This window comes from Pristiophorus japonicus, chromosome 9, assembly GCF_044704955.1.
Source record: "Pristiophorus japonicus isolate sPriJap1 chromosome 9, sPriJap1.hap1, whole genome shotgun sequence".
NCBI classification, from domain to species: Eukaryota; Metazoa; Chordata; class Chondrichthyes; family Pristiophoridae; genus Pristiophorus; species Pristiophorus japonicus.
In genome coordinates, this window is record NC_091985.1 from 59,745,671 (window position 1) to 59,770,295 (window position 24,625).

A 24,625-nucleotide genomic window follows, 5' to 3' on the forward strand; every position below is an offset into this window, starting at 1 on the left:
AATCCAGGGTAAATCTTGAACTTGGATCAACAATTGGCTAGAAGGTAGAAAACAACAGCTACTTGTTAGATGAGTTAATTTCAGACAAGGGGAAGTACTGAGTGGAGTGCCCCAGGGAGTGGTGTTGAGGCAATTACTTTTTTCTAATTTACGTCAATGACCACGATTCAAAAAGTCAATGCCTTAAAAATCCCTTGGTCAGTGCTGGCTATTGAAGATGCCTGATTATCCAAGCTTGCGCGCTCAATTTTTAGTTGTACATTTCAAGAAATATAGAACAGAAATGGTTCCACATTGGGATTTGCTACTGTTTGAAATGTTGCAAAATCCTGGCCCTGATTAACTGGAATGGATAAACAGATGCAATTAAACAGAGCAGGGGAACGCAACTATCCCACTTGTGGTAAACATGAAATGAGATTTTTCCCAACAAATCGATTTATTTTACAGATTTTCTTAAAAGCCAAATGGTCAGTAACTGTTTGGACATTTCATATATTCAAAAGAATGTGTTGTGGTCTTGTCAGTTTGGATATTAATTATATTCAGCATTACTTCGTACTCAAAAAAAAATGCCGCTGGTAACATAATTTAAACTAGAATACGGACAGGAGACATGATTTTTATGTTGACACTAGTTGTCCAGATTAAATAACGTCAATAGAAGAGAGAAAAATTAATCTTGCAAAGCCTGTAACACACCTAAGATGGGGGTGAGGGGGCTGTCTTTATTCCTTGGAACAAATTCAACACAATTATTTTCAAAATGTTACAAGTTTATGACTTTTTATTGTATCACTATTTTTTGCAATTGATCATTAGAATGCAATGTATCTTTAAAAATTTGGATAACCAGCCACGTAATGAAATGGAAAGTTTAAACCTTTGCACAATGGGTATTCTGTTCAGCTTCAAAATCTCTTCCTAAATTTATGTGCAAATAGTATTCATTAAAATGTTGTTTTAGCTAATAAACCCACATTGACCTGCCAATAAAAATCTTGGTGCATCAGCCAAACTGTCTCTTCCACAAACGTAGTCCTTCTAGTAGATAAATTCTATAATTCTTAAACATCATAATTCATTAATAGTGCAGTTATACTGTATACACCGGCTTGAGTTGCTGCCATTTTTAAGACTAGCGCTTGTTCTCTAATCAGACAAAGCATGGGTGCTCAAAACTCATGCATTGAAGTCTACATGTTTTTCTTCGAGCTATCCCATCAGTTCCAAAATTAAAAACCTTCACATTAAACTTAAAGGGAATTAAATGGACTGCCTGAAAATTGTTAACATTTGGCTAAGTACCAATTGCAATTATACGACTAGCATTAGGTTGTTCCTTAGTGATTTAATTTGATTTACTTTACTACAGAAACTGCAGTTATACTGTGAAGCTGTGTTACACCAACACAGAATCTGTAGTAAAACTGCCCCTTAATATTTAAATAAAATGGGTATTTTTATGTTGAACCCACAAATGCAAAATTATTTGAGAAAAATAAAGATGTACAGTTTTTTCGGGATGAGGGCAAAGCAGGAGATTGGGCTTTTATTACTTTCTCTTTGTCTGTTGACGACCAGTACCACACACAACTATGTAGGCACTCTGTTCCAAGAACTGCTTTTTAACAATCTACTTGGAAGTATGATGATGATTCAGGATGATCGTCCTAATCCACACAGATCAAGAATATCCCAGTACTAGTTCATGCTGAATTATGTAATCTCAGTTCAGTGGAGCGGGAGGGGTAAGAGCACAGGAGGAGCATTAGAAGAACTACAACTGGGCTTGGGGCTAATGAGGGGGAAAAACAACTCTGCTAGGGTTCCCATTCCGGATTACTAAAATGATACCTTATTAAAAAAAATGTGCGTGTACAGGATTGCACTTGACTCTTCAGAACTGTTGAATGTGTCTAGCATTCACTGGCATTCCAGTATTTGAATGTGGTATAACATGGAATCATTTGTGCAATTTACAAACTTCAATTGTGCTATAATGCAGGGGTATTGGGTGCAAGCCAGATGCTTTCATTCAGGAACAGGCAGTCATCCTGGTCTGGTTTGATGTATTTCCTACCAGTCAGCTATAAAACTATATTGGTAAAGGTCTGTGGACAGATTGCCATGGTATTTTCTCTCTACACCAAGCAACACACAACTTGTGAAAAGAAAGAGGAGAATGCTAAATTTGAAAAAAGTAACAATTTTTATAAAAAGTTGTAAGCCAATAATTGCACAAAATGTTCTGGTCAAAACAAGTACGGTATCGAACAAGCAAGTCTCAGGTAATCATGATGCCACGAGTTTTCGGTTGTGTGTGCAGACTTCTAATTGCAACAACTTATATTTATATAATGCCTTTAACATTGTGAAACATTCGAAGGCGCTTCACAGGAGTATTAGAAGACAAAAAATTTGACTACAGTTAAAATCATCCATTAACACTGTATCTGCATCATTCTGTTGAACTGCATAGCACATTAGATCTTTGAATAAGATTACCTATGAAAATGCAGAGTATAACTGTAAAATGACGGTGCTAATTATATTTTTTGTTTTGCAAGAATAGCTTGATCAGGTTACTGTGTGAAAATTCTATGATTTTGAAGTTAAAAATGATAAGCGATTCTTGCATTTACTTAAAAAAAAATAAAGTTCTACTTGTTAACCAGAAATCCTACCTCGTTTCCTCAGTAACCATAAAAAAGCCACCATCAGGAGCATCGATCCAATTTGGCCGTTGTCTCTTGATCACTGGAATGGTGCCAGGCTGGATTACGTTGATGCCAGTCGACATTACATTTCCATTAACCAAGTATGGGAAATGGTCAGTGTTCTGAAATAAATTACAGGAACAGACCAAATTAAAGATATCTGTCATTTGTTAATTTGCTGTTGCCAGCATTTGGTTCATAGGATCTTTAGTTTACTTTTTCACTGCAAAATCCACACTGGTCTTTTCTAGACATTCATGTCACAAATAAAAGACTATTGGCTAAAAATTGGATAGCCCCCGAAAATGGGCACAGGGTTCCCAATGTGCGATTAACTCGTGCCCATTCAATGTAATACAGGCAGCAGGTAAACTTTGCTATGCCTGCTAATTATCATCATAGTGATGTGCAGCCAAATGCTAAACACACTGCTGAGTGGCTGCACGCTCAGCAGGGGACCCAAGTTCGTGTGAGGCTAGCACCAATTAAAGTTAGCCTGCAGTTCGTAAAGCCAGCCTGCAGTTCTTATAGGGGAGGTGTGTTCTGGCTGCAGCAGGTAGTGGAAGTCATTGTAGAGGAGTGTGTGACCTACAGGATGAGTGACGATGGTGCAACATGGCAGAGAGAGCTCCCAGATTTTCAATAGCAGCACTCAAGGTCCTGGCGCAGGAGATGGACAGAAGGAGAGATGTTCTTTATCCACAAGGGGCCAGGAGGCCCTCCAGACAGACACTGAGAAGGTAATGGGAGCAGATAGCCGTCGCTGTCAATGCAAGCAGTGTAGCCAGAGGACTGGATGCAGTGCAGGAAGAAGTTTAATGACCTCTCATGAGTGGTCAAGGTCGGTGAATCATTTTCAAATGCCATATCCCACAAACTGTACCACTAGCCTCACATACTGCTCATTCACCATACCCCCATTACTCATCTACCAACAATTTCTATCAATCACAACTGATAGCTCACATTCACATGCTCCATCTCACCCTCACACACTTACCACTACTGCAAGCCTCACACCCACATCTCACAGCTAGCACATACTACCACCAACGATGCCTCTTGCAAGATCCTACAAATTCCCTGCCAGAACAGACGCATTAACATTAGCGCCCTCGACCAGGCCAACATCCCCAGCATTGAAACACTGACTACACTTGATCAGCTCCGCTGCGCGGACAACATTGTCCGCATGCCAGACACGAGACACCCGAAATAAGCGCTCTACTCGGAACTCCTTCATGGCAAACGAGCCAAAGGTGGACAGAGAAAACGTTACAAGAACACCCTCAAAGCCTCCTTGGTAAAGTGCAGCATCCCCACCAACTCCTGGGAGTCCCTGGTCAAAGACCACCCTAGGTGGAGGAGGTGGATCCGGGAAGGTGCTAAGCGCCTTGAGACTCGTCGGCAAGTGCATGCGGAAGACAAGCTCAGGCTGTGGAAGGAACGTGCGGCAAACCTGTCCCACCCTCTGTTACCCTCAACTACTGTCTGTCCCACCTGTGTACCTCACATAGGACTGTTCAGCTACCTAAGGGCTCATTCTAAAAGTGGAAGCAAGTCTTCCTCGATTCCGAGGGACTGCCTATGATGACTACCAGCTATTAAACCATGACAGCCACATCAGCCAAGCACAGTGAACCACACTCACCGACACATTTCTCTCTCTCTTGCAGGACAAGGTGGCGCACAATTGTAGGCAGCTGCAGATAACATGAGGGGGACAGGCACACCTCCATATCCTAACCCCACTCGAGGGGATGGTGCTCACCATAAATGGAGTGGCTGTGACAGAGGCTGTGGCCAGGGGCAGCACGGAAAGCAGTGAAGATGACAGTATGCTCATCCCACTTCCCAATCATCCCACAATCTTTTCTGACGCAAGCTGCAAATGGCATAAGCATACACCTCTTTTGCTTTCCCACCCTTCCCCTCAGCACAACCCTACGTTTGTGCCTTTCTCATTATAGAGACCCAAGAAATACAACCTGGCCAGGCACTGGTGCAAGAGGAAAGTGATCTGGCACTTTCAGCCAGCACCTCAGGTACTGGCATTGTTCGAACTTTAGAGGGTGCTTAGAGGCGGGATATGCATATGGTAAGTCCCCAAGCACGAGCGGGCTGCAGCCAGGGCAGGGGGAAAGGGTAGTGCAGGTGCCAGCTCCCTGAGGATGAGTCGCACACGAGTTCTGCTGCACAGGACTCAGATGAGGACTTCGATTGGGTGGCCTACAGAAGAAAACTCATACATATGCACAATGAAATGCTTGGTGCATTGGCAGACCTGCCTGAAAGCCTGAATGTAATGTCAAGGAGCATGGAGAAGTCCAGCATCAACCTTGCACAGGGCTTTGCACATAGCATGGAGCCCATCTTTCCAGCGTGAAAGGGGTGGGCAGATCCATGAGCACACTTGTGGACCCAACCATCATGCAGCGTCTGATGGCCGATGTCTCAGCTTCCATTGCAGCACAAGTAGAATCCACCCACTTCTGAGTGCTGCGATGGAATCTCACACAAGTCACGCAAGCTAAGCTGCTGCCATCAAGGGTGGGTTTACCAGTGTTGAAAGGGGCTTGCAGGGTGTCTCAGCATTCCAGAAATCTGTCCTCTAGCCAATTACTTGGATTGCTAAGGCGCCACCCCAGGGGAGTGGCAGTGGCTCTGTGGTGGAGGATCTTGCTGTCCTCTCTCAGGATGACAGCCTTCGTCCTTCCACCACTGCGACTCTGCCAGTGCCTTTGTTGTTGTCTATCAGCCAGCCAGCCCGGACTGCTGCTGTCCATGCTGGGGTGGTGCAGTTTACACAGCTGCTCGAGGTCATACTGCAAGGCCATCTCAGTCTCCCCCACTGAAAGTCAGCAGCCTTCCGTCAGCCATGCTGCAGCCACAGCGTAGGTGCACTAGGACAGGCAAAGGCACACTAAAGACAGGCACTAAGGGAATGCACAAGGGGGATTAGTTGACTTTTAAATGAAATATTTTAATGGTTTGATTCATAAAATTGGTTTGGAATGTTAAGTTTGTGGTGGGTTTTATTGTAGCCAAAAGGGCATTGTGATGGTCCGTAACAGAGGGAATGTGCGGTGTGGGACTATTGTTGAATGGGGAATTGGGGTTACGTCCAACAGTACCGCAGTCGGATGAGTCGATTACAGAGAGCCCGAGCAAAAAGGGGCTGTCTGGGTTATCTCCTCCCTTCTGGTTCCTCCTCCTCCTCCTCTTCAACTGGTTGATGTATGCCTGTTGGCAAGGGCTGCGGGGTGTGTGTGTGTGTGTGGAAGAGAGGGACTGCCGGGTGGGGGGAAGAGAGAGTGACCTGAGGGGGGGGGGGGTAAAAGAGAGAGAGAGACTGTGGGGGGGGGGGGCGGGGGGGGGGAAGGGGTTACAGCAGGGCTCCTCCAAAGCAGTCCAGGTGGAGGAAGAGTTATTTTAAGGATGCCAATGGTCTGCTCTATCAGATACTGTGTGACGGCATGGCTCTCATTATATGCATGTTGCCCACATGTGGTTGGGTTGCGCAGCAGATTCATGAGCCAGTTTATAAAAAAATTAATTCATGGGATACGGGCGTTGCTGTCAAGGCCAGCACTTATTGCCCATCGCTAATTGAAAATGTATTGGTGAGCTGCCTTCTTGAATCACTGCAGTTTGTGATGTGAAGGTGCTCCCATAGTGCTGTTATGGAGGGGGTTCCAGGATTTTGACCCAGTGACGATGAAGGAACGGTGATATATTTCCAAGTCAGGATGATGTGTGACTTGGAGGGGAATTTGCAGGTGATGGTGTTCCCATGCACCCGCTGCCCTTGTCCTTCTACGTGGCCAGCAGAGAGCCCTCGTTACCCAGTAACCACCCCCTGGTATGTCGTGGTAGCTCAAATGCTGATGTACAGCTGATTGCTGCAGAATCAAGGCATCATGTTGCTGCCAGGATACCGAGCATTGCCTTGCATGATGCGCTGAGTATGGTCACACACTAGCTGGATTGAGAGAGTGGAATTCCGGTTGCAGTATATCACTGAATTGAGATGTGTCGCCTACAAAGCGACATGTGTGCAAGTCAATGGCACCCTGCACCATGGGGAAGCCTGCTATCCTGACGAAGCCATGTGCTTGTTCCGCCTGCTTCTCTCTGCCAAGAGAGAATGAAATGTATTCTCCTTGCCTACAGAGCCTCACTCACTTCCCTTTTACAATAGTGGATGGCGAACTGGGAGATGTTACAGATGTCACCTGCTTCAGCCTGGAAGGAGCCCGACCCAATGAAGTTCTAGGCCACAGTCACCTTTACAGTGACTGGCAGTGCCGTCCTCGTCCTGGACTGAGGGTGCAGGTCTTCCTGCACCAGGTGGCAGATTTCAGTAACACCTCCTTAGTAAAACGGAGATGTCGCACACATTGTTCCTGGCTGAGGTTGAGGTAGAACAATTGCTCCCTGAATTGTCTCTAAATTGTCAGTCTGCTTGTTCGACATCCAGTACTCGATGAGGAAAAATTTTCTTCAATTAAATATTGGGAAGACCAAAGCCATTGTCTTTGGTTCCCGCCACAAACTGCCTTCCCTAGTCATTGATTCCATCCCTGTCCCTAGCATCTATCTGAGGTTAAGCCAGACTGTTCGCAACCTAGGCATCATATTTGACCCTGAAATGAGCTTCCGGTCACATATCCGCGGCATAACTAAAACCGCCTATTTCCATCTCCATAACATTGTTCGCCTCCGCCCGGCCTCAGCTCATCTGCTGCTGAAACCCTCATCCATGCCTTTGTTACCTCTAGACTTGACTACTCCAATGCACTCCTGGCTGGCCGCCCACATTCTACCCTATATAAATGTGAGGTCATCCAAAACTCGGCAGCCATGACCCGATCACCCATCACCTCTGTGCTTGCTGACCTACATTGGCTCCTGGTTAAGCAACACCTCGATTTCAAAATTCTCATCCTTGTTTACAAATCCCTCCATGGCCTCGCCCCTCCCTATCTCTATAATCTCTTTCAGCCTCACAATCCCACGAAATGTCTGCGCTCCTCAAATTCTGCCCTCTTGAGCATTCCTGATTATAACTGCTCAACCATCAGTGGCCGTGCCTTCAGCTGCCTGGACCCTAAGCTCTGGAACTCCCTCCCTAAAACTCTCCACCTCTCTACATCTCTTTCCTCCTTTAAGACACTAATTAAAACCTATCTCTTTGACCAAGTTTCTGCAGTTATTTCTTCTTATGTGGTTCGGTGTCGAATTTATCTGTTTTGTCTTATAACAGTGCTGTGAAGCACCTTGGGACATTTTACTACGTTAAAGGCGCTACATAAATAAAAGTTGTTATTATTGAAGACCCTGGGTGGATATGGCCTTGTGCCGAGAACCCTGCTCCCTATACTCCTTCTGCCTCTTCCAGCAGCTTGTCCTGCTCTGTGTCGCCTCTTCTCATTTTCCCCATCAAGCTACAGGCCAAGGGGGATACAAACTACTGCACCCATGTCTGGAAGCAACTGGTTTGAGTAAACCCCTTGCAAGTCAGTACCAGGTCCTTGAGTACGTGCCACCCACCACCAGGAGATTTTCAAAGTGGTATTTAAAGGGATAATCACTCCCATTAAGGGTGAATGTGGACTACTTAGATTTCCAGAAGGCATTCGATGAGGTGCCACATAAAAGGTTACTGCACAAGATAAAAGTTCACGGGGTTCGGGGTAATATATTAGCATGGATAGAGGATTGGCTAACTAACAGAAAACAGAGTCGGGATAAATGGGTCTTTTTCCGATTGGCAAACAGTATCTAGTGGGGTGCCACAGAGATCGGTGCTGGGGCCTCAACTATTTACAATCTATATTAATGATTTGGATGAAGGGACTGAGTGTAATAGAGCCAAGTTTGCTGATGATACAAAGATGGGTGGGAAAGCAAGTTGTGAGGAGGACACAAAAGGGATATAGGCAGGCTAAGTGAGTGGACAAAAATTTGGCAGATGGAGTATAATGTGGGAAAGTGTGAGGTTATCCACTTTGGCAGAAAAAATAAAGCAAATTATTATTTAAATGGAGAAAAATTACAAAATGCTGCAGTACAGAGGGACCTGGGGGTCCTTGTGCCTGAAACACAAAAAGTTAGTATGCAGGTACAGCAAGTAATCAGGAAGTCAAATGGAATGTTGGCCTTTATTACAAGGGGGATGGAGTATAAAAGCAGAGAAGTCCTGCTACAACTGTACAGGGTATTAGTGAAGCTTCTGCTAGACTGCTGCTTACAGGTTTGGTCTCCTTTTTTAAGGAGGGATATACTTGCATTGGAGGCAGTTCAGAGAAGGGTCACTAGGTTGATTCCTGAGATGAAGGGTTTGACTTATGAAGAAAGGTTAAGTAGGTTGGGCCTATACTCATTGGAGTTCAGAAGAATGAGATGTGATCTTATTGAAACATATAAGATACTGAGGGGGCTTGACAGGGTAGATGCAGGATGTTTCCACTCATGGAGGAATCTAGAACTAGGGGGCATAGTTTCAGAATAAGGGGTCGCCCATTTAAAACTGAGATGATGAGGAATTTCTTCTCAGGGGATTGTAAATCTGTGGAATTCTCTCCCCCAAGAGCTGTGGAGGCTAGGTCATTGAATATATTTAAGGCGGAGATAGACAGATTTTTGAGCGATAAGGGAGTAAAGGGCAGGGAAGTGGAGCTGAGCCCATGATCAGATTAGCCATGATCTTATTGAATTGCGGAGCAGGTTCGAGGGGCCAAATGGCCCTACTCCTACTTCTTATGTTCTAAGTCTCTGGTTAGTCATTTTAGGCTGCTTGGGTTCTTTTGGGTGAAGTTTTTGGTAGTGTTGGACATTGTTTGGCTGTTAAATACTTTGGAAAAGAGAGTTTGTGGAGGGCTACATTGTTTCACTGATTTTTCTTGTTCAATTACTGAACATGAACATGCTGCTGGGCTTACCATTCAAGCTCCCAAATTAAGAGGTGGAGGAGGAGGAGCAGCAGCAGCAAGGAAGACAGCAAAGACCTGCAAAGGCTGCAAGAAGAGGACAGAGGAGGCATGGGCACTGGAGGGATTACAGCATGTGGGTATCCAGAAACCCATCATCATACCTGCACCTCACAGAAGAGGATTTACAACATTATAATGCAACTCTACGAATCGGAATTTTATACAGAATTTTTCTTAATGGTTTATGTTATGAATGTTACTTTTTGGCTGGGGAAACATTCAAGATTGTGGCTCAGACCAACTTCATGAAATTTTTGGAACGACTTGATACTTGCAGGAACAAGATTGGTATATTTCAATTTGGGATTCATAGCTTTCTTCAACTTATTAATTCCTTGTTACTTATGGGCTGAATCATATGATTTTTGATTTGTTCATATTTAGTCAATTAGTTATTTATTGGCGATTTAAGAAATAACTCCTCATTTTACCCACTCATTAATTTTCACCCCATGTCCTGAGATTCAAAACTTTTGAAATGTGAAATATCCTAGATGCCAGGCTTTTAACTAAATAGATATATTTTGAAGAGCAAAAATACTAAATATTCAGTATGTTTTATTAAAGCAATATATTACAAGTTTCCAGGTATGTAATGATATCTTAATGTGATTTAGAATAAAGGCTAACATTCCATTTGCTTTCCTGATTACTTGCTGTACCTGTATACTAACTTTTTGTGTTTCATGCAGAAGGACCCCAGGCCCCTCTGTAGTGCAGCATTTTGTAATTTCTCTCCGTTTAAATAATAATTGGCTTTTTTATTTTTTCGGCCAATGTAATAACCTCACACTTTCCCACATTATACGCTATCTGTCAAATTTTACACACTCACTTAGCCTGTCTATATCCCTTTGCAGATTTTTTGTGTCCTCCTCACAACTTGCTTTCCCACCCATCTTTGTATCATCAGCAAACTTGGCTACATTACACTCGGTCCCTTCATCCAAGTCATTAATATATACAGGGAATTGGATTTTACCCAAACACCTTGAGACTATCCATTCCCATTGGCAACAAATGTGCTATGAAATTAAATTCTGAAATAGAAAATACAAAATTCAGCTGTTTTCAATCACATAAAAAAAACTCTTTCCCCTGGCCCTGACCAATAAATGGGACTGCTCAAATTGCTGACTTGAATGAAATGCAATCTAATATATGAAAGAGTTCATCTTTATTCAAATTCTTTTTAGTTTCTGTTTGTCTTCCACTTAAACTACATTCGGAGCATTTTTTAAACATTATGGCCCCAGCATAAGTCAGGAAGGCACTTTTTTTGCAAGAGCTTAACTTGACTTGAGCTGAACTCGGCTGTGCTTCTGGGTTCAGCTCATTTAAATGATTGGAGCAAACACTCGGAAGTTTACCACCTGGGATTTGGTGCTCGCTCCAAATCAGAGGAAGAAAGTAGGACACTGCTGGAAAGATGTTTAGCGGTGCAAATCCTCAGATGCTTTTCAGCCTGCTGGCTTCTGTCAGGAACTACTGCAGTACCATTACATAGAATTAAACAAATCAGAATTCAATTCTTCGCTAATAAAATCAGGCTTTGATGTTCACTAATTGTTAGATAATTCTAACAAAATGCACTTACCATTAGTGGTCCTTGTACGTGACTTGTAACATCTGAAACATTAGATTAGCAAATTAAGGCAAGTTCCAATCATGCCTAATTTTACCTTACAATACCCTGTAGTTTGTGAACATTCGTACATGTGACAGGTATTAGAGTTAAATCATAAAGGAAATCTATAGCAGGTTAATTAAACAATTGTTAATCAGGGAAGCCAAAAATAGAATGCTGTTTGACTTCTGGTATACCACAAAGGAAAAATTATAGATTTAAATGCACGTATGGATAAATATTTAAGTATATTACTCCTGGGTTTTTAAAAGAAAATAACATTGAATACAACCCATTCTTAATAAATTAATCGTTGTTTTCTTAGCAGAAACATGCACAACTGCGTAATAGAGTGACCGATACTGACAAATAAAGACACAGCATACAAAAGTTCCTTTTTTTCTGGTGCACGGTGAACTATTATCATTATCTACAAAACAAAATGAAGTTCAGCTCCATTTGAGCAGAATTAATTAACATTAAGCTATGTGTCAACTGTAGAATTTAAATCCTCTTAATTCTAATGTAATCAACATGTAAACAAAATAAATCTTGAACTGTTGGATTCAATCTACATTTAGTTTGATTAAATCCAAACAGTTGGATTAATTTATTTAATTATTTCAGACATGCTCTGAACTTAATCCACATTATTTTCAAAACAAAGTGAAATGCCCAATTACCACTGAATATAAACTAGTGGAAGCTGGGAGTGATCAGAAGGCAGCAGTTTCATCAACGGGTTCAGACAATATCTAAAACTAGATGGGTGAAATTTAAATGGTTAACCAACATCCAAGTGAACCTAGATAAGATTACAGCTTCAAAATCAATGCATTATATTATGTTCTCCTAATTATCATTACATATACTATGAACTTTACAGGCATTGTTACATTAAGCCTTAAATTATTTTTGTTTATTGGTAGCAACTGTCCTGGTGGACTGCAACACCTAGTGTGATGTCGATTATTAATTCTTGATTGCATCTAAACTAAAGTATTAGTTGTGGTACGGTTGCTTATTAAGTGATAAACAACAACTTTTTACTGGGAATTAATTCAGTCAGCTATTATTAAAATAGGATAGTTTGGGTTAAATGTAAAATAATAGCAACTACATCAGAAAGTTACACATGGTTAGTGGTCTGCCATTGGATACAAATCAAAACTATGATCATCTAATCTTCTTGCAAACATTCTTTGTACTTTATTATGCCAGGTTAGCAAAAATTCACCAAGAATGTTACTCCAGTCTCTGCAGTTTTCTCCCCACTTCACTTGTGTGGTGATCCATGTTGAGGCATGATTCATAAGGACATAAAAACATGAGAAATAGGAACAGGAGTAGGCCATACGGCCCCTCGAGCCTGCTCCGCCATTCAATAAGATCATGGCTGATCTGATTATGGACTCAGCTCCACTTCCCTGCCTGCTCCCCATAATCCTTTATCCCCTTGCCGATTAATGTCTATTAACTGTCTATTTCTGTCTTAAATTTATTCAATGTCCCAGCTTCCACAGCTCTCTGAGGCAGCGAATTCCACAGATTCACAATCCTCTGAGAGAAGAAATTTTTCCTCATCTCTGTTTTAAATGGGCGGCCCCTTATTCTAAGATCGTCCCCTCTAGTTTGAGTCTCCCCCATCAGTGGAAACATCCTCTCTGCATCCACCCTGTCAAGCCCCTCATAATCTTATACATCTCGATAAGATCACCTCTCATTCTTCTGAATTCCAATGAGTAGAGGCCCAACCTACTCAACCTTTCCTCATAAGTCAACCCCCTCATCCCCGGAATCAACCTAGTGAACCTTCTCTGAACTGCCTCCAAAGCAAGTATATCCTTTCGTAAATATGGAAACCAAAACTGTATGCAGTCTTCCAGGTGTGGCCTCACCAATACCTTATATAGCTGTAGCAAGACTTCCCTGCTTTTATACTCCATCCCCTTTGCAATAAAGGTCAAGATACCATTGGCCTTCCTGATCACTTGCTGTACCTGAATACTATCCTTCTGTGTTTCATGCACAAGTACCCCCAGGTCCCTTTGTACTGTGGCACTTTGCAATCTTTCTCCATTTAAATAATAACCGTTTTTGATTTTTTTTCTTTCCAACACTTTCCAACATTATACTTCATCTGCCAAATTTTTGTTCACTCACTTAGCTTGTCTATGTCCTTTTGCAGGTTTTTTGCGTCCTCCTCACATAGTGCTTTTCCTCCCATCTTTGTATCGTGACCAAACTTGGCTACGTTACACTCAGTCCCTTCTTCCAAGTCGTTCATATACATTGTAAATAGTTGGGGTCCCAGCACTGATCCCTGCGCCACCCCACTAGTTACTGGTTGCCAACCAGAGAATGAACCATTGATCCCGACTCTCTGTTCTCTGTTAGTTAGCTAATCCTCTATCCGTGCTAATATATTACCTCAACCCCGTGAACTTTTATCTTGTGCGGTAACCTTTTATGTGGCACCTTGTCAAATGCCTTCTGGATGCTGGCGGTCACCTGGTACCTCACCCAAGTAGCTAATTTTTATCCAAGTTTTGACAGTGAGTGTTGGCATCATAGCAGAGCCACATCCTGACATGACTTGACATACATAAATACTATCTAGCTGGGTCAGAAACAGCAAGCCCTGCTGACATTGCCCCTATCCTTAAACAGTAGAACTGAGGCTAATTTTAATTTCCCTCAAATTGGCTGAGATTAATTCAGCATAGCGCCATCTTGTACAGTCAATTCTTAAAACAAAGCACCATAGTAATCCACTACAGAAATCTAAGTGTTGGGATTTATTTTGAATAGTGTTCTATGATAGAGTTTACTTTTTAAAGAGGGTTTTAGTTACAAGGCCCAAACCTGTTTTCAGTCCTTCCACATTTCTGTTTGGTTACCTTATAGTGCACAGTAAGGATACTTACACAAATTATGTTTTAGACTCTATACCAAGTACCAAGGAAATAACACAACTCATGAACAACACAAACATGAGTGAGTTATATAGGTCTCCTTCATACACATTATTCAACCTATATGACATGTGTAGAATGCACACAGTATACTTAAACAGGAAAGTATTGATCTGTTATGTGAGATATTGTATAGGCTTGATATTAAGACTTTTATGGGTAAATTCATTTAATCTTATTTTATTTTGGGGCTGTATTTTCGGATTATTTTTTTAATCAAATAATCATACCAGTGATTTCGGCATTGCAAAATGTCTATTTTTCTAAAAGAGATGACATTTTTTAAGTTGCACACAATATAGCATTGCATAAAATGTCATATCAAAGTTAATGAACACCAGTGACACTTTACATTAAACAGATTATAGATACAGCTGCACCTTCATTTTTTTCTAATTTTATACAAATTAAAAATAAGAGACTGGAGACAAAAAAGCAGCCAGACTATGAAAATGTAGGTTTTTCTTTTGTATTCAATGCTAATGGGACCACTTTAAATCATTTATACAACTCTCTTAAGAGGACACCTATTAATCTGATGTCAAATTTGAAAGTACCATATGGTGAAGGGAATAAATGTTAATATCCCTGTTGCACCAGGAGGAAAGCACTTTTAAACCACTTCATGGATGACCCAAGAACCACGCACACATGGCAATATTTCTGAAAAAAGCAAATAAATGTAGCTAAAAAGGCATTTTCTTATTTGAAAACCATTTTTTATCTATACAACACCTCACACAGGCCTTAAGTAGAGTTACATCATTACATCTTACCTCTGTAGGACATCAAAAGTCGTTTCTTCACACTTCCTGGTAACAGTAACAAATGGAAAAACGGTTCATAAGGTCCACAGTATTTGGTGCTAGTTGCAGCTTACACAATTCATCACAATATATCACTGCACAATATATACAACAATAATTCATATTCAACAAATATTGCTTTCACCAGCCACAAATAATCATGAACCTTTGCTCCCAACGAGAAAGCATTTCTAAGGTGGAAGCTGTTCATTCTACTTGCACTGCCTCACATATAAGATTTTCACACATGGATAAGTTTCAATACTACTACTCAAAGCTTGCACCCACGATTCTTCACATTGGGCTCCCAATTTTAACTGGCTACAAACTGGGGATACTGGGACAGTGTAGTGTCCCCATTGTGCTAGTTGAGGTTGGTTAGATTAGCACAGAACAAGAATTGAACCTGTAACTTTAATAAATGTATTAAGTCTGCATTATATAAATCACAGATACTCATTATAAATGGCCTTCAGGCTTACTGTAGTCGTGTGCCTACTTTGAAGCCTTTAGCAGATTTCAGCCACACACACAGGTCTATTTGATAAGATAATAGGGTTGCAAATCCAGGCCCATTGTGTAACGACAATTGGAATTCTCCAGAAGCCAGGACCTGGCCTTGCACTCTAGTTTACAGATGGCCTGGTGGGAGTGGAACCTCCACCCATCCCAAACAAGATCACAATGTAGAGGGCAATAGTTTTAACACTAGGAGTTCCCGTGATCTCAGCCCTGAAAGGAACTTATATGCCTGGTAAAAGCAGGTATACTGGCCAGCTCCGTGGTGGAAGTGGGGCTCACTTAGGCATTCCAGCTCAGGATCATGTCCTGGATCCTGAAATCCTGAACTGGAATTTGTATTTTCTTTTTTTTTTTAAATTTACCTCTGTAAGGGACCTATGGGGGCACCTAAGTTAATTCTGGCAACCCAACACCACCTTCTCCTTCAACCCTAGGGACTTACACTGGACTTGGGCAAATGTGCTCGCAGCTGCCATGGCCCCTTCAGCCAGGTTTGTGCTGATGAGCCCGTAGCTTACCATGATCATGCAAACTACAGTACTTTATTAAGTCTAGAAATGCCTCTTTTTTTTCTTTTAAAGTAGTCCATGCCACTGAGCATCTTACTCTCTTTTGCTGTCAGTCAGTCTCTTGTCTTTACCTCCTATTTACATATGACCAATTTGAGTTTCACCATGTTAATCTCTTCTAATGTGCCTGCCTCTTTGTCACCAACCTCTATTTTGTCTTCTAATGTTCCCACCTAGCTTATTTATTTTTTCCCCATCCAATCATCCCGCTTCCCTTGCTAGGTTCTATTATTCATTATGCACATTCTTCAAAGGACTGTAATGTTATTATTTTACTCCACACTGATCTACATGAGTAGATATGTGAGCAAAACCTAAGCAAACTGTTACATTAATAATGGAATATAAATTCAACATTTTTCTTCTTTCTTGCTCAAGTGTTGGACCCAATATAACCCATCCTGTCCTCACCCAACATGCACACTTTCCAACTGAGCTGGAGCACTACTTGAGTTTTCTATTCCTTGGACAGGGACACACACACTAACTCTAACAATACCATCAAGATCTAATAATTTGTTCAGGAATTGAACTTCAGATCTTCTTGGTTGGTTATTTATGGCGGTGCATTTACCCACTCAAAAATAGTAAATATTTTAAACATTGATGATAATACTGCAATCAAGCAAGCTGATGGCTTAAAAGACCAACATATTGGAATGAGGCTTGCAGACTGAAATTTGTACTATGTAACTTATTAAGCAGCCAAATTTTAGTCTATTTTACTACCAGTTCGGAGAAGGTAACTTTGAAAGCATTCAAATTGCTCTGTATGCTTTAATGAACAGAAGGTTTGCTCGTCCAGCATAATACACAATGGAATTTCCATTTTAATTATAATATAAAAGAATGGTTGCTACAAACTTATTTATCAAAGACTGAGACTCGTATAAAGTAATCTGGCAGACTAATTTCCATAATTTGAATATTACGTGAAACTCCTGAACCATAACAAAGATCGATTGTGGATTGTTCAGAGCTACATTAAAAATGATGTCCAGAAGTAAGGCACTCAACTCACAACTCAGATGATAGTTAAGGTTGAGGTTCATACTTACTTATATTCAAATTGCCAGTCTTCAAAGTTAACCCTTTGCTAGTTCTGAACCTGATGTTTAGGTGAACATTGCACAGGAATGGAGTGTCTTCTTTTTTGAGGGAAGAAACTAGGAAAATAGCAGCACTCAGCTCCTGACACAGTACTCAGTAGAAAACTGCACAACCAAAAATGATAATATCCTCCCCTCTAAAGAACAGAACAAAGCAGCAGGAGGCAACAATGAAGATATATAAAAGTAGGAAACCATACAAATAAAACTCTGAATATACTACTTATCTGAACATACTATTTAGTAACTATTTTACAATACAATACTTAAACTGTGGTGTGAAACTAACCATCCACACCATTGTGCTGGCTGTAGCTTCGCTTTCCTACAATAGGTGGAGAGCCGTGGTTTTGAATTGCAAATAGTCGTTTTGGTGATTGACTCGAATTCCCTGAAGTGAGGCTTGGCATTGTTCTGAACACCTTTGGCTTTATAGCAGGATGCACTTCTGCAAATTGGAAAGAAAGTAAAATACAATTAGACAATAGGGAAAGTGAAAGAAAAAGCTGGAAAAAAAAAATCGCATTCATGACATTTGATTTCTATTATTTTATTACATGCACCAACTTGATGTGGTTTATACTATATTGCATGTTTGTGTACAATTCACTAAGTTATTTTTTTCAAAATAACAGTGCTTCTAAGCACATATGGCGTAGTAAGATCTGTCCAATGTAAATTCAGAGCACCTTGGTTAAAGCACAGTCTTGTTTGCTTCAATCATCATTAAATAAATTACTTTTCAATATTAAATCACATCTATCAACAATTAACAGTATGTACACAGTAGCATTAGGATATGTTCTCTTCTCTTTCCATTGCTGGGCTATTGAGAGGAGTACATATCCCCACTCCTCCGATATCTTTGTACATCTGCCCTCACTCATTCTCAACCTTCACACAAACTCTCCCACCCACATCACAGATCAACCCTCAACCTCGCCAAATCTGAGGTTTCTATCTAGGACAAAGTAATTTATGATAATTTCCTCATTTTTCTTAACATCCACGGCACTTTATCTGCTTCAACCTTTCTGAAATTAGCCTATGGAAAAAAACTAGCACCCAGCTCCTGTTCCAACATCCTCTCAAGTTCCCAATGTCCATTCTTCGCAAGTATCAACTTAATTCAGTTGGTAGCACTTCTGGCCAAGTCAGACATGAGCGCATAATTGTAGCCAATATTTTAGTGCAGTACTGAGGGTAGACTACACTGTTCGAAGTGCCATCTTTTGGCTTAGGTGTTAAATCAATGGCCCAACTACCTTTTTGATGAATTCAAGGAAAAGAACCTATGGCACTATGGAAAGAGAGGTAGGGAGCTCTCCCAGTATGCTAGGCAACATTCCCCATGTAACCAATATCCAAAACAAAAAAAGGTTATTTGGTTATTCATTCAATACCACACAAAAGACTACTGGAGAAGATTACAGGTATGGAATTAGGGGAGTGATAGCACATTGGATTTAAAAATTAGTTAGAAGATTTGAAACATAGAGCAGCAGTTAAAGGCAGTTTCTGTGAGTGGTTGGAAATAGTTAGCAGTGCTTCAGAGTTCCGTTCTCAACTGCTTCTACTCAATATATACATCAATGATTTGGATATTTGGGCTAAAGGCTGTGGTATCCAAATTATACTAAAATAGGAAGCATTATAAATCATTTTGAGGAAAAAAGTCACAAAAAGATTTTGATAAGCTGGTGAAATGGGCAAAATGTAGCAGATGGAAATCAATGCGAGGAAGTACATTTTGCTAATGAAGTATGGCTATACTTTGAATTGGGCAAAGCTTGGTGATGTAGAAGAGCACATAAATTTAAAGGTTCTGGGAATTCCAGTTGTAATGGTGAATCTGTAGAAAATCTTGTAAAACCACAATTGGAATACCACATGCAGCTTTGGGCTCCATACTATAGGAGAATGTTCAGACAAGAGAAAGAATAAAGTGAAGATTGGATTTTGCCTTTTATGAGGAAATATAAATACTTGATGAATTTGCATTATTTTCATTAGAACAGATGAGATTAAGGGGTAATTTGGTAGAACTGTTTAAAATTAAAGGGATGGGACAGTGAATGTAGAGATTGTTTCCAGTAGTTAAGTGGTCGACAACAAGGGAACATATATTGATATTAAATGGAAGAGAGTTATGAGAGAGTAGAAATTATTTTACAAAAAGATGCGAGGCTGTTGAATGCACTAGCAGAGTTGGTGATTGAGACGGAGATCATGTCACATTTACTAGGTTAAATCATCATCATCATCATAGGCAGTCCCTCGGAATCGAGGAAGACTTGCTTCCACTCCTGAAGTGAGTTATTTGTTGGCTGAACAGTCCAATACGAGAGCCACAGACTCTTGTCACAGGTGGGACAGATAGTCGTTGAGGGAAGGGGTGGGTGGGACTGGTTTGCCGTACGCTCTTTCCGCTGTCTGCGCTTTATTTCTGCATGCTCTCGACATCGAGGTGCTCAGTGCCCTCTCGGATGCACTTCCTCCACTTAGGGCGGTCCTGGGCCAGGGACTCCCAGGTGTCAGTGGGGATGCCACACTTTATCAGGGAGGCTTTGAGGGTGTCCTTGTAGCGTTTCCGCTGCCCACCTTTGGCTCGTTTGCCATGAAGGAGCTCCGAGTAGAGCACTTGCTTTGGGAGTCTCGTGCCTAGCATGCGGACTATGTGGCCTGCCCAGCGATGCTGAGCGAGTATGGTCAGTGCTTCAATCTTCAATGCTGGGGATGTTAGCCTGAATGAGGACGCTGATGTTGGATTTGTAGGATCTTGCGGAGACATGTTGGTGATATTTCTCCAGCAACTTGAGATGTCTACTGCACATGGTCCATGTCTCTGAGCCATACAGGAGGGCAGGTATTACTACAGCCCTGTAAACCAAGAACTTGGTGGCAGTTTTGAGGGCCTGGTCTTCAAACACTCCCCTCCTCAGGCGACCGAAGTTAAATAGACGGTTAAAGGAAAGGGGTATATTGGGTTATGGGAACTGAATGAGCGCATGGGATTAGGACTACTGCGCATAGATTGGTTAGGACAAACGGCCTGTTTTCCATGTTGTAATTTCTATGTAATTCCTCAGCTCAGTGCTTGTTGATATCGTTAAGGCTCCCTCTTCTCAGACTCTGTCACTATACTTCAAGACTACTTTGATTACCCTCATGGTCAATCCATCCAATTTGTTCAATTATCAGCCAGTCTTCAAACTCCCTTTCCTTTAATTTCTATTTACAAATGCCATCTCTCTTCACACTACATCCTCCTTCAGCCCTATGCTCATGTATGCCCCTCTGTTCTTCTGAATTTGGCCTCCCTTGCAACCCCCCTCTCCTCCACTCTGCTTTCAATTGCAGAACTTTCACTCTTCCAGGCCCCACATCTCTCCACCTTGCTAGCTCTCATCCCTCCTTCAAAAGTATCCTGAATACCTCCCTATACCCTCCCTGTCTTCTGATACCACATCTAACCCATCTTCCATCACTGCTCACTTGTGAAATGCTTTGGGAAGTTTTATTACGCTGAAGGCATTATTGCAAGCGTGAGTTGCAGTTGTTGTTAACTGTCTCTTGAACCCATTTATATTGTGTTTCACTGGCTTTGCCTGGTAGCCTTCCCCCCCCCCCCCCCCCCCCCCCACACCAAGTATAATACTCTGTCAATAAGATTCTCACCAATAAACACTCTTACTTAAAAATCTTTGACTTATGTCTCCTGGTATCTGAACCCTTTGGAATAGACGACAAGATGCTTTGTGAATTCTTTCCTTCATAACTTAAAACTTCAATTCGGCCGCCTTGAAATCTCCATTCCAAAGAAAAGCAAGCCCAACTTTCTTCATCTTCTCTCATAAATTAAGGATACCTGGAAACATATTTGTTGCTTGCTTCTGTACCCTCTTAAAGGAAATAATTAATTTTGAATACATGTATGTATTGAAATCCATGATTGAATAACGATTAACATACAAGTAAACAGAAATAGGTGACAAAGATCTTAATTTACTTAGCTTGAGCAGGAATGGCTAAAGATCAATGGAATATACTCCAGAACACAAAACGCACATCTCCTTATTTCTGAAAGTTTCTGCTGTGGAGTTCTTGTCACATTTGTTACAACTCCAGTTCATTCCTTAAAATTATGATGTATCAAAATTATATTTAATTTAAAAATCACTCCACAAAGCACTGTCAATGATACATTAAAACATTCTAAATGACTTTTTTTTTTGGGGGGGGGGGCTATGTGTTCTTTAAGGAAAAGTGGAAATTGACCCCATTCCACAGCAGTGGTATCCCTGAACTTGATGAGCAGGAAAATGTGTTTATAGAAATGTTTAAACACTAAGATTGTCTTGCACCCTATTATTTTCTCAATTACATACCTTATTTGTAAGAACCATTTGTCAAGTTTTGATTGAAATAACCTCATTTAGTTTTTATCTTTTGATGATATATACATGATCATTCAATTTAAATATATTTCATTATCACTACAGATACATTTCTCAATATTTTTATTTGAACTTCTAAAACAGACGTCAAATTAACAGCAGACAACTACCAAAACCTTCAACACCCACCTAGATACTTGATAACACTTGTCAGAGGCTTCCTCAAAGGAGCTTTGATATTCAGTGGTCTTTTCACTGCCTCTGGAAATCTGGTTGTGCCTGTAGATGAAAGAGAGACGTCTAATGTACATGCCAGTAACCTAGATATTTTGACAGTACTCTAAGTGGAACTTTTTTTTACATTTTCTGTCCATTCCTCAAACATACTTCACAAAATATCAAGATCACATGCAAGATCTTTTTCTGTGTCAAATGCAACAGGGACCCCGAGTTCAGTTGAACCCTCAGAAACACATTCTATAAGCAGCAGGTTAATAGATTCAAATTGTTAATCTTTGTACCACTGCTTATCCATTCCACAGTTGAGCTTAAACAAAAGTATTTGACACTAAAATTATAATCTAAAACTTGTTATCACTTCCAGTTGAAATGTAACCAATTATATTTAAATTATCGGAGCAATAAAAGTTGTATAACTCCCAAAATGTTTGGAATCCAGATTGGATAATGGATCTTTTATTCCCCATTTAGTTTTTATCTAGTTGCAAAATGATCACCAATAATTCATCAACCCAATTCTCCAAACCATGCGTCCAATAAAGTGAGACTCTATGAAGAGCTTGCTAATTTAACCTTCATAAGTATGACTGCCACTGTAGTGATAAATCGTTGCTAGGAAGGAGAGCAGATTTGGAAAGAAGCAATTTTTATATTTTATAATTGTGCAGCTTTGGATTAGCTATCCTGCCTGCCTGTTCAAGTAGACACAAAACATCCCATGACAGTTATTCAATGCCCTGGCCAACATTCACCGCTTGACCGGTATCACCGATATAGATGAAATTAAGTGTCAGCCCAGATTATGTGCTTCTGCATTAGGGCTTGAACGTCTGACTTGGAAGCAAGAGTGATTCCACTGAGCCAAGTTGGCACTTTAAAAATATATAGAAACAACAGGGACCCAAGCATTAACCCGTGCAGGATTACTTTCAACATCTCTCCTGCTCAAACATTACACCTTCATAAATAGTGTGTTTCTTATTTTTGAGCAAGTTTTTTTTCCAGTGTAACATCATATCTTGGATCCGATAGCTTTAAGTTTAATTAGAAATCCTTCACATGGAAATTCACAAAACCTTTCTGAAAGTCTAAATAAACTACATTACAGGATGTCACTATCTACTTTATCTGAAGTCAAGTGAGATTATCAGGTGAGTTCTTCTGTTCAATCCATGCTGGCTGTTTCTTAATTTAGTGCTATAACTATAGCAAATACAGATGCTATGTAGTATTAACCTGCTCGTGTGTCCTAATGCTTCTTCTATGCACTGCCAATGTCCATTCTATCCAGCAGTGCCTTAAACAGTATTCCAATGTCACCCTATTTAAAAAAAATATTTGACCAATTCTTGTTCCAGAGTTACTTCATTCTTCATGCATGCTTTACATTATTAATAAAGATTTCAACAGTTTTCACAAACTTGCTTGTATACTCATCAATGAAAATGTTTGGAGTAAGTTTTAAGTTGATTCAATCTAATTTGTGTAAAATTTTACTCCAAGGTACTAGCTAATTATATATTCTCTGCAACAAGTATGAACTTTTACAATTACTATAATTAGAAATCATACAACCAAAGAGGAACTATACTTAGGATGGCCAATTCTCTTGGCGGACTCTGCATTGATTACTTAAAAGATAAAGTAAGACAATCAGCAGCAACAGAACCAAACCTCATCATTTACGTTTGGTTTGTAAAAATACCGTGGATCCCTAGACTCAGCACAAGTCTGCTACAATGTACATCCATTATTTCACCCAAGATTGTCAAAGTACCACTGCAGCAGCAATACATTTGCACAATATTAACATTAGAGGTTATCAGACTTAATGCCTCCTTCATAACACTGACTGGATATAAATTCTAAGCAGAAGCAGCAGCAAGAACTCCCGAGTTATCTGCGCTCCCCCAAGTCAGGCCTCTTGAGCATCCCCGAATTTAATCGCTTGATCACTGACGGCCGTGCTTTCAGCTGCCAAGGCCCCAAGCTCTGGAATTTCCTCCCCAGCCCTCTCTTTTCTCCTTTAAGACGCTCCTTAAAACCTACCTCTGACCAAGCTTTCATCTGCCGTAATATCTCATGTGGCTCGGTGTCAAATTTTGTGTGCCAACTCTCTTGTGAAGCACCTTGGGATGTTTTACTATGTTAAAGGCGCTATATAAATGCAAGTTGTTGTTAATTAAATGCCTCACTGTATCAGAATGAACGTTTCTTAATGCTTCCTATTGCTTTTCTTCATTTGCGTGTTGCTCACTTGAGTAAGGCCATCAAAAAGTGAAATGTTAAATACACTGACAGCAATAGCACTGTACTCAGATGGTGTGGGGCAAATGATTTGTTACGTCAAGTAATTTATCGCTCACATACCAGCATTTTCACTGCCTCTGACTTGTATACAAAATTCAGTGGAAATCATGTAACATTGGTAATTGTAGAGATTTGTGGGAATTGTTGTGCAATGCCAAACCAAACCTCTTGCTCTATATACACAAAGTATTTGATGTAAAGAGTGAGGAGCTTACAATGTCCAAAATAGTTGGTGATACAGCCACTCCCCAGTAACTCAGCAGAACTTTCTGTTGAATGGATGAACCATACAGGTCAGGAAAGTGACATGTTTGGCCCTGTCTGTGCCGAGCTTTTAAAAAAATTATTTGTTCCT

At 40.7% G+C, this 24,625-nt stretch overlaps 1 protein-coding gene across 1 annotated transcript in view; it reads right to left on the reverse strand.

The window, feature by feature from the left end:
* LOC139273064 (metastasis-associated protein MTA3-like) overlaps window positions 1–24,625 on the reverse strand; it is a 355,482-nt gene that overhangs the window by 53,909 nt on the left and 276,948 nt on the right. The window contains exons 15-19 of the mRNA XM_070889376.1: window positions 21,910–21,999; window positions 17,613–17,771; window positions 15,094–15,129; window positions 11,313–11,344; window positions 2,688–2,842 (exon numbers count right to left, since the gene is read on the reverse strand). Of these exons, the coding sequence (XP_070745477.1) occupies window positions 2,688–2,842; window positions 11,313–11,344; window positions 15,094–15,129; window positions 17,613–17,771; window positions 21,910–21,999 (472 nt within the window). The remainder of the gene's footprint in view (window positions 1–2,687; window positions 2,843–11,312; window positions 11,345–15,093; window positions 15,130–17,612; window positions 17,772–21,909; window positions 22,000–24,625) is intronic.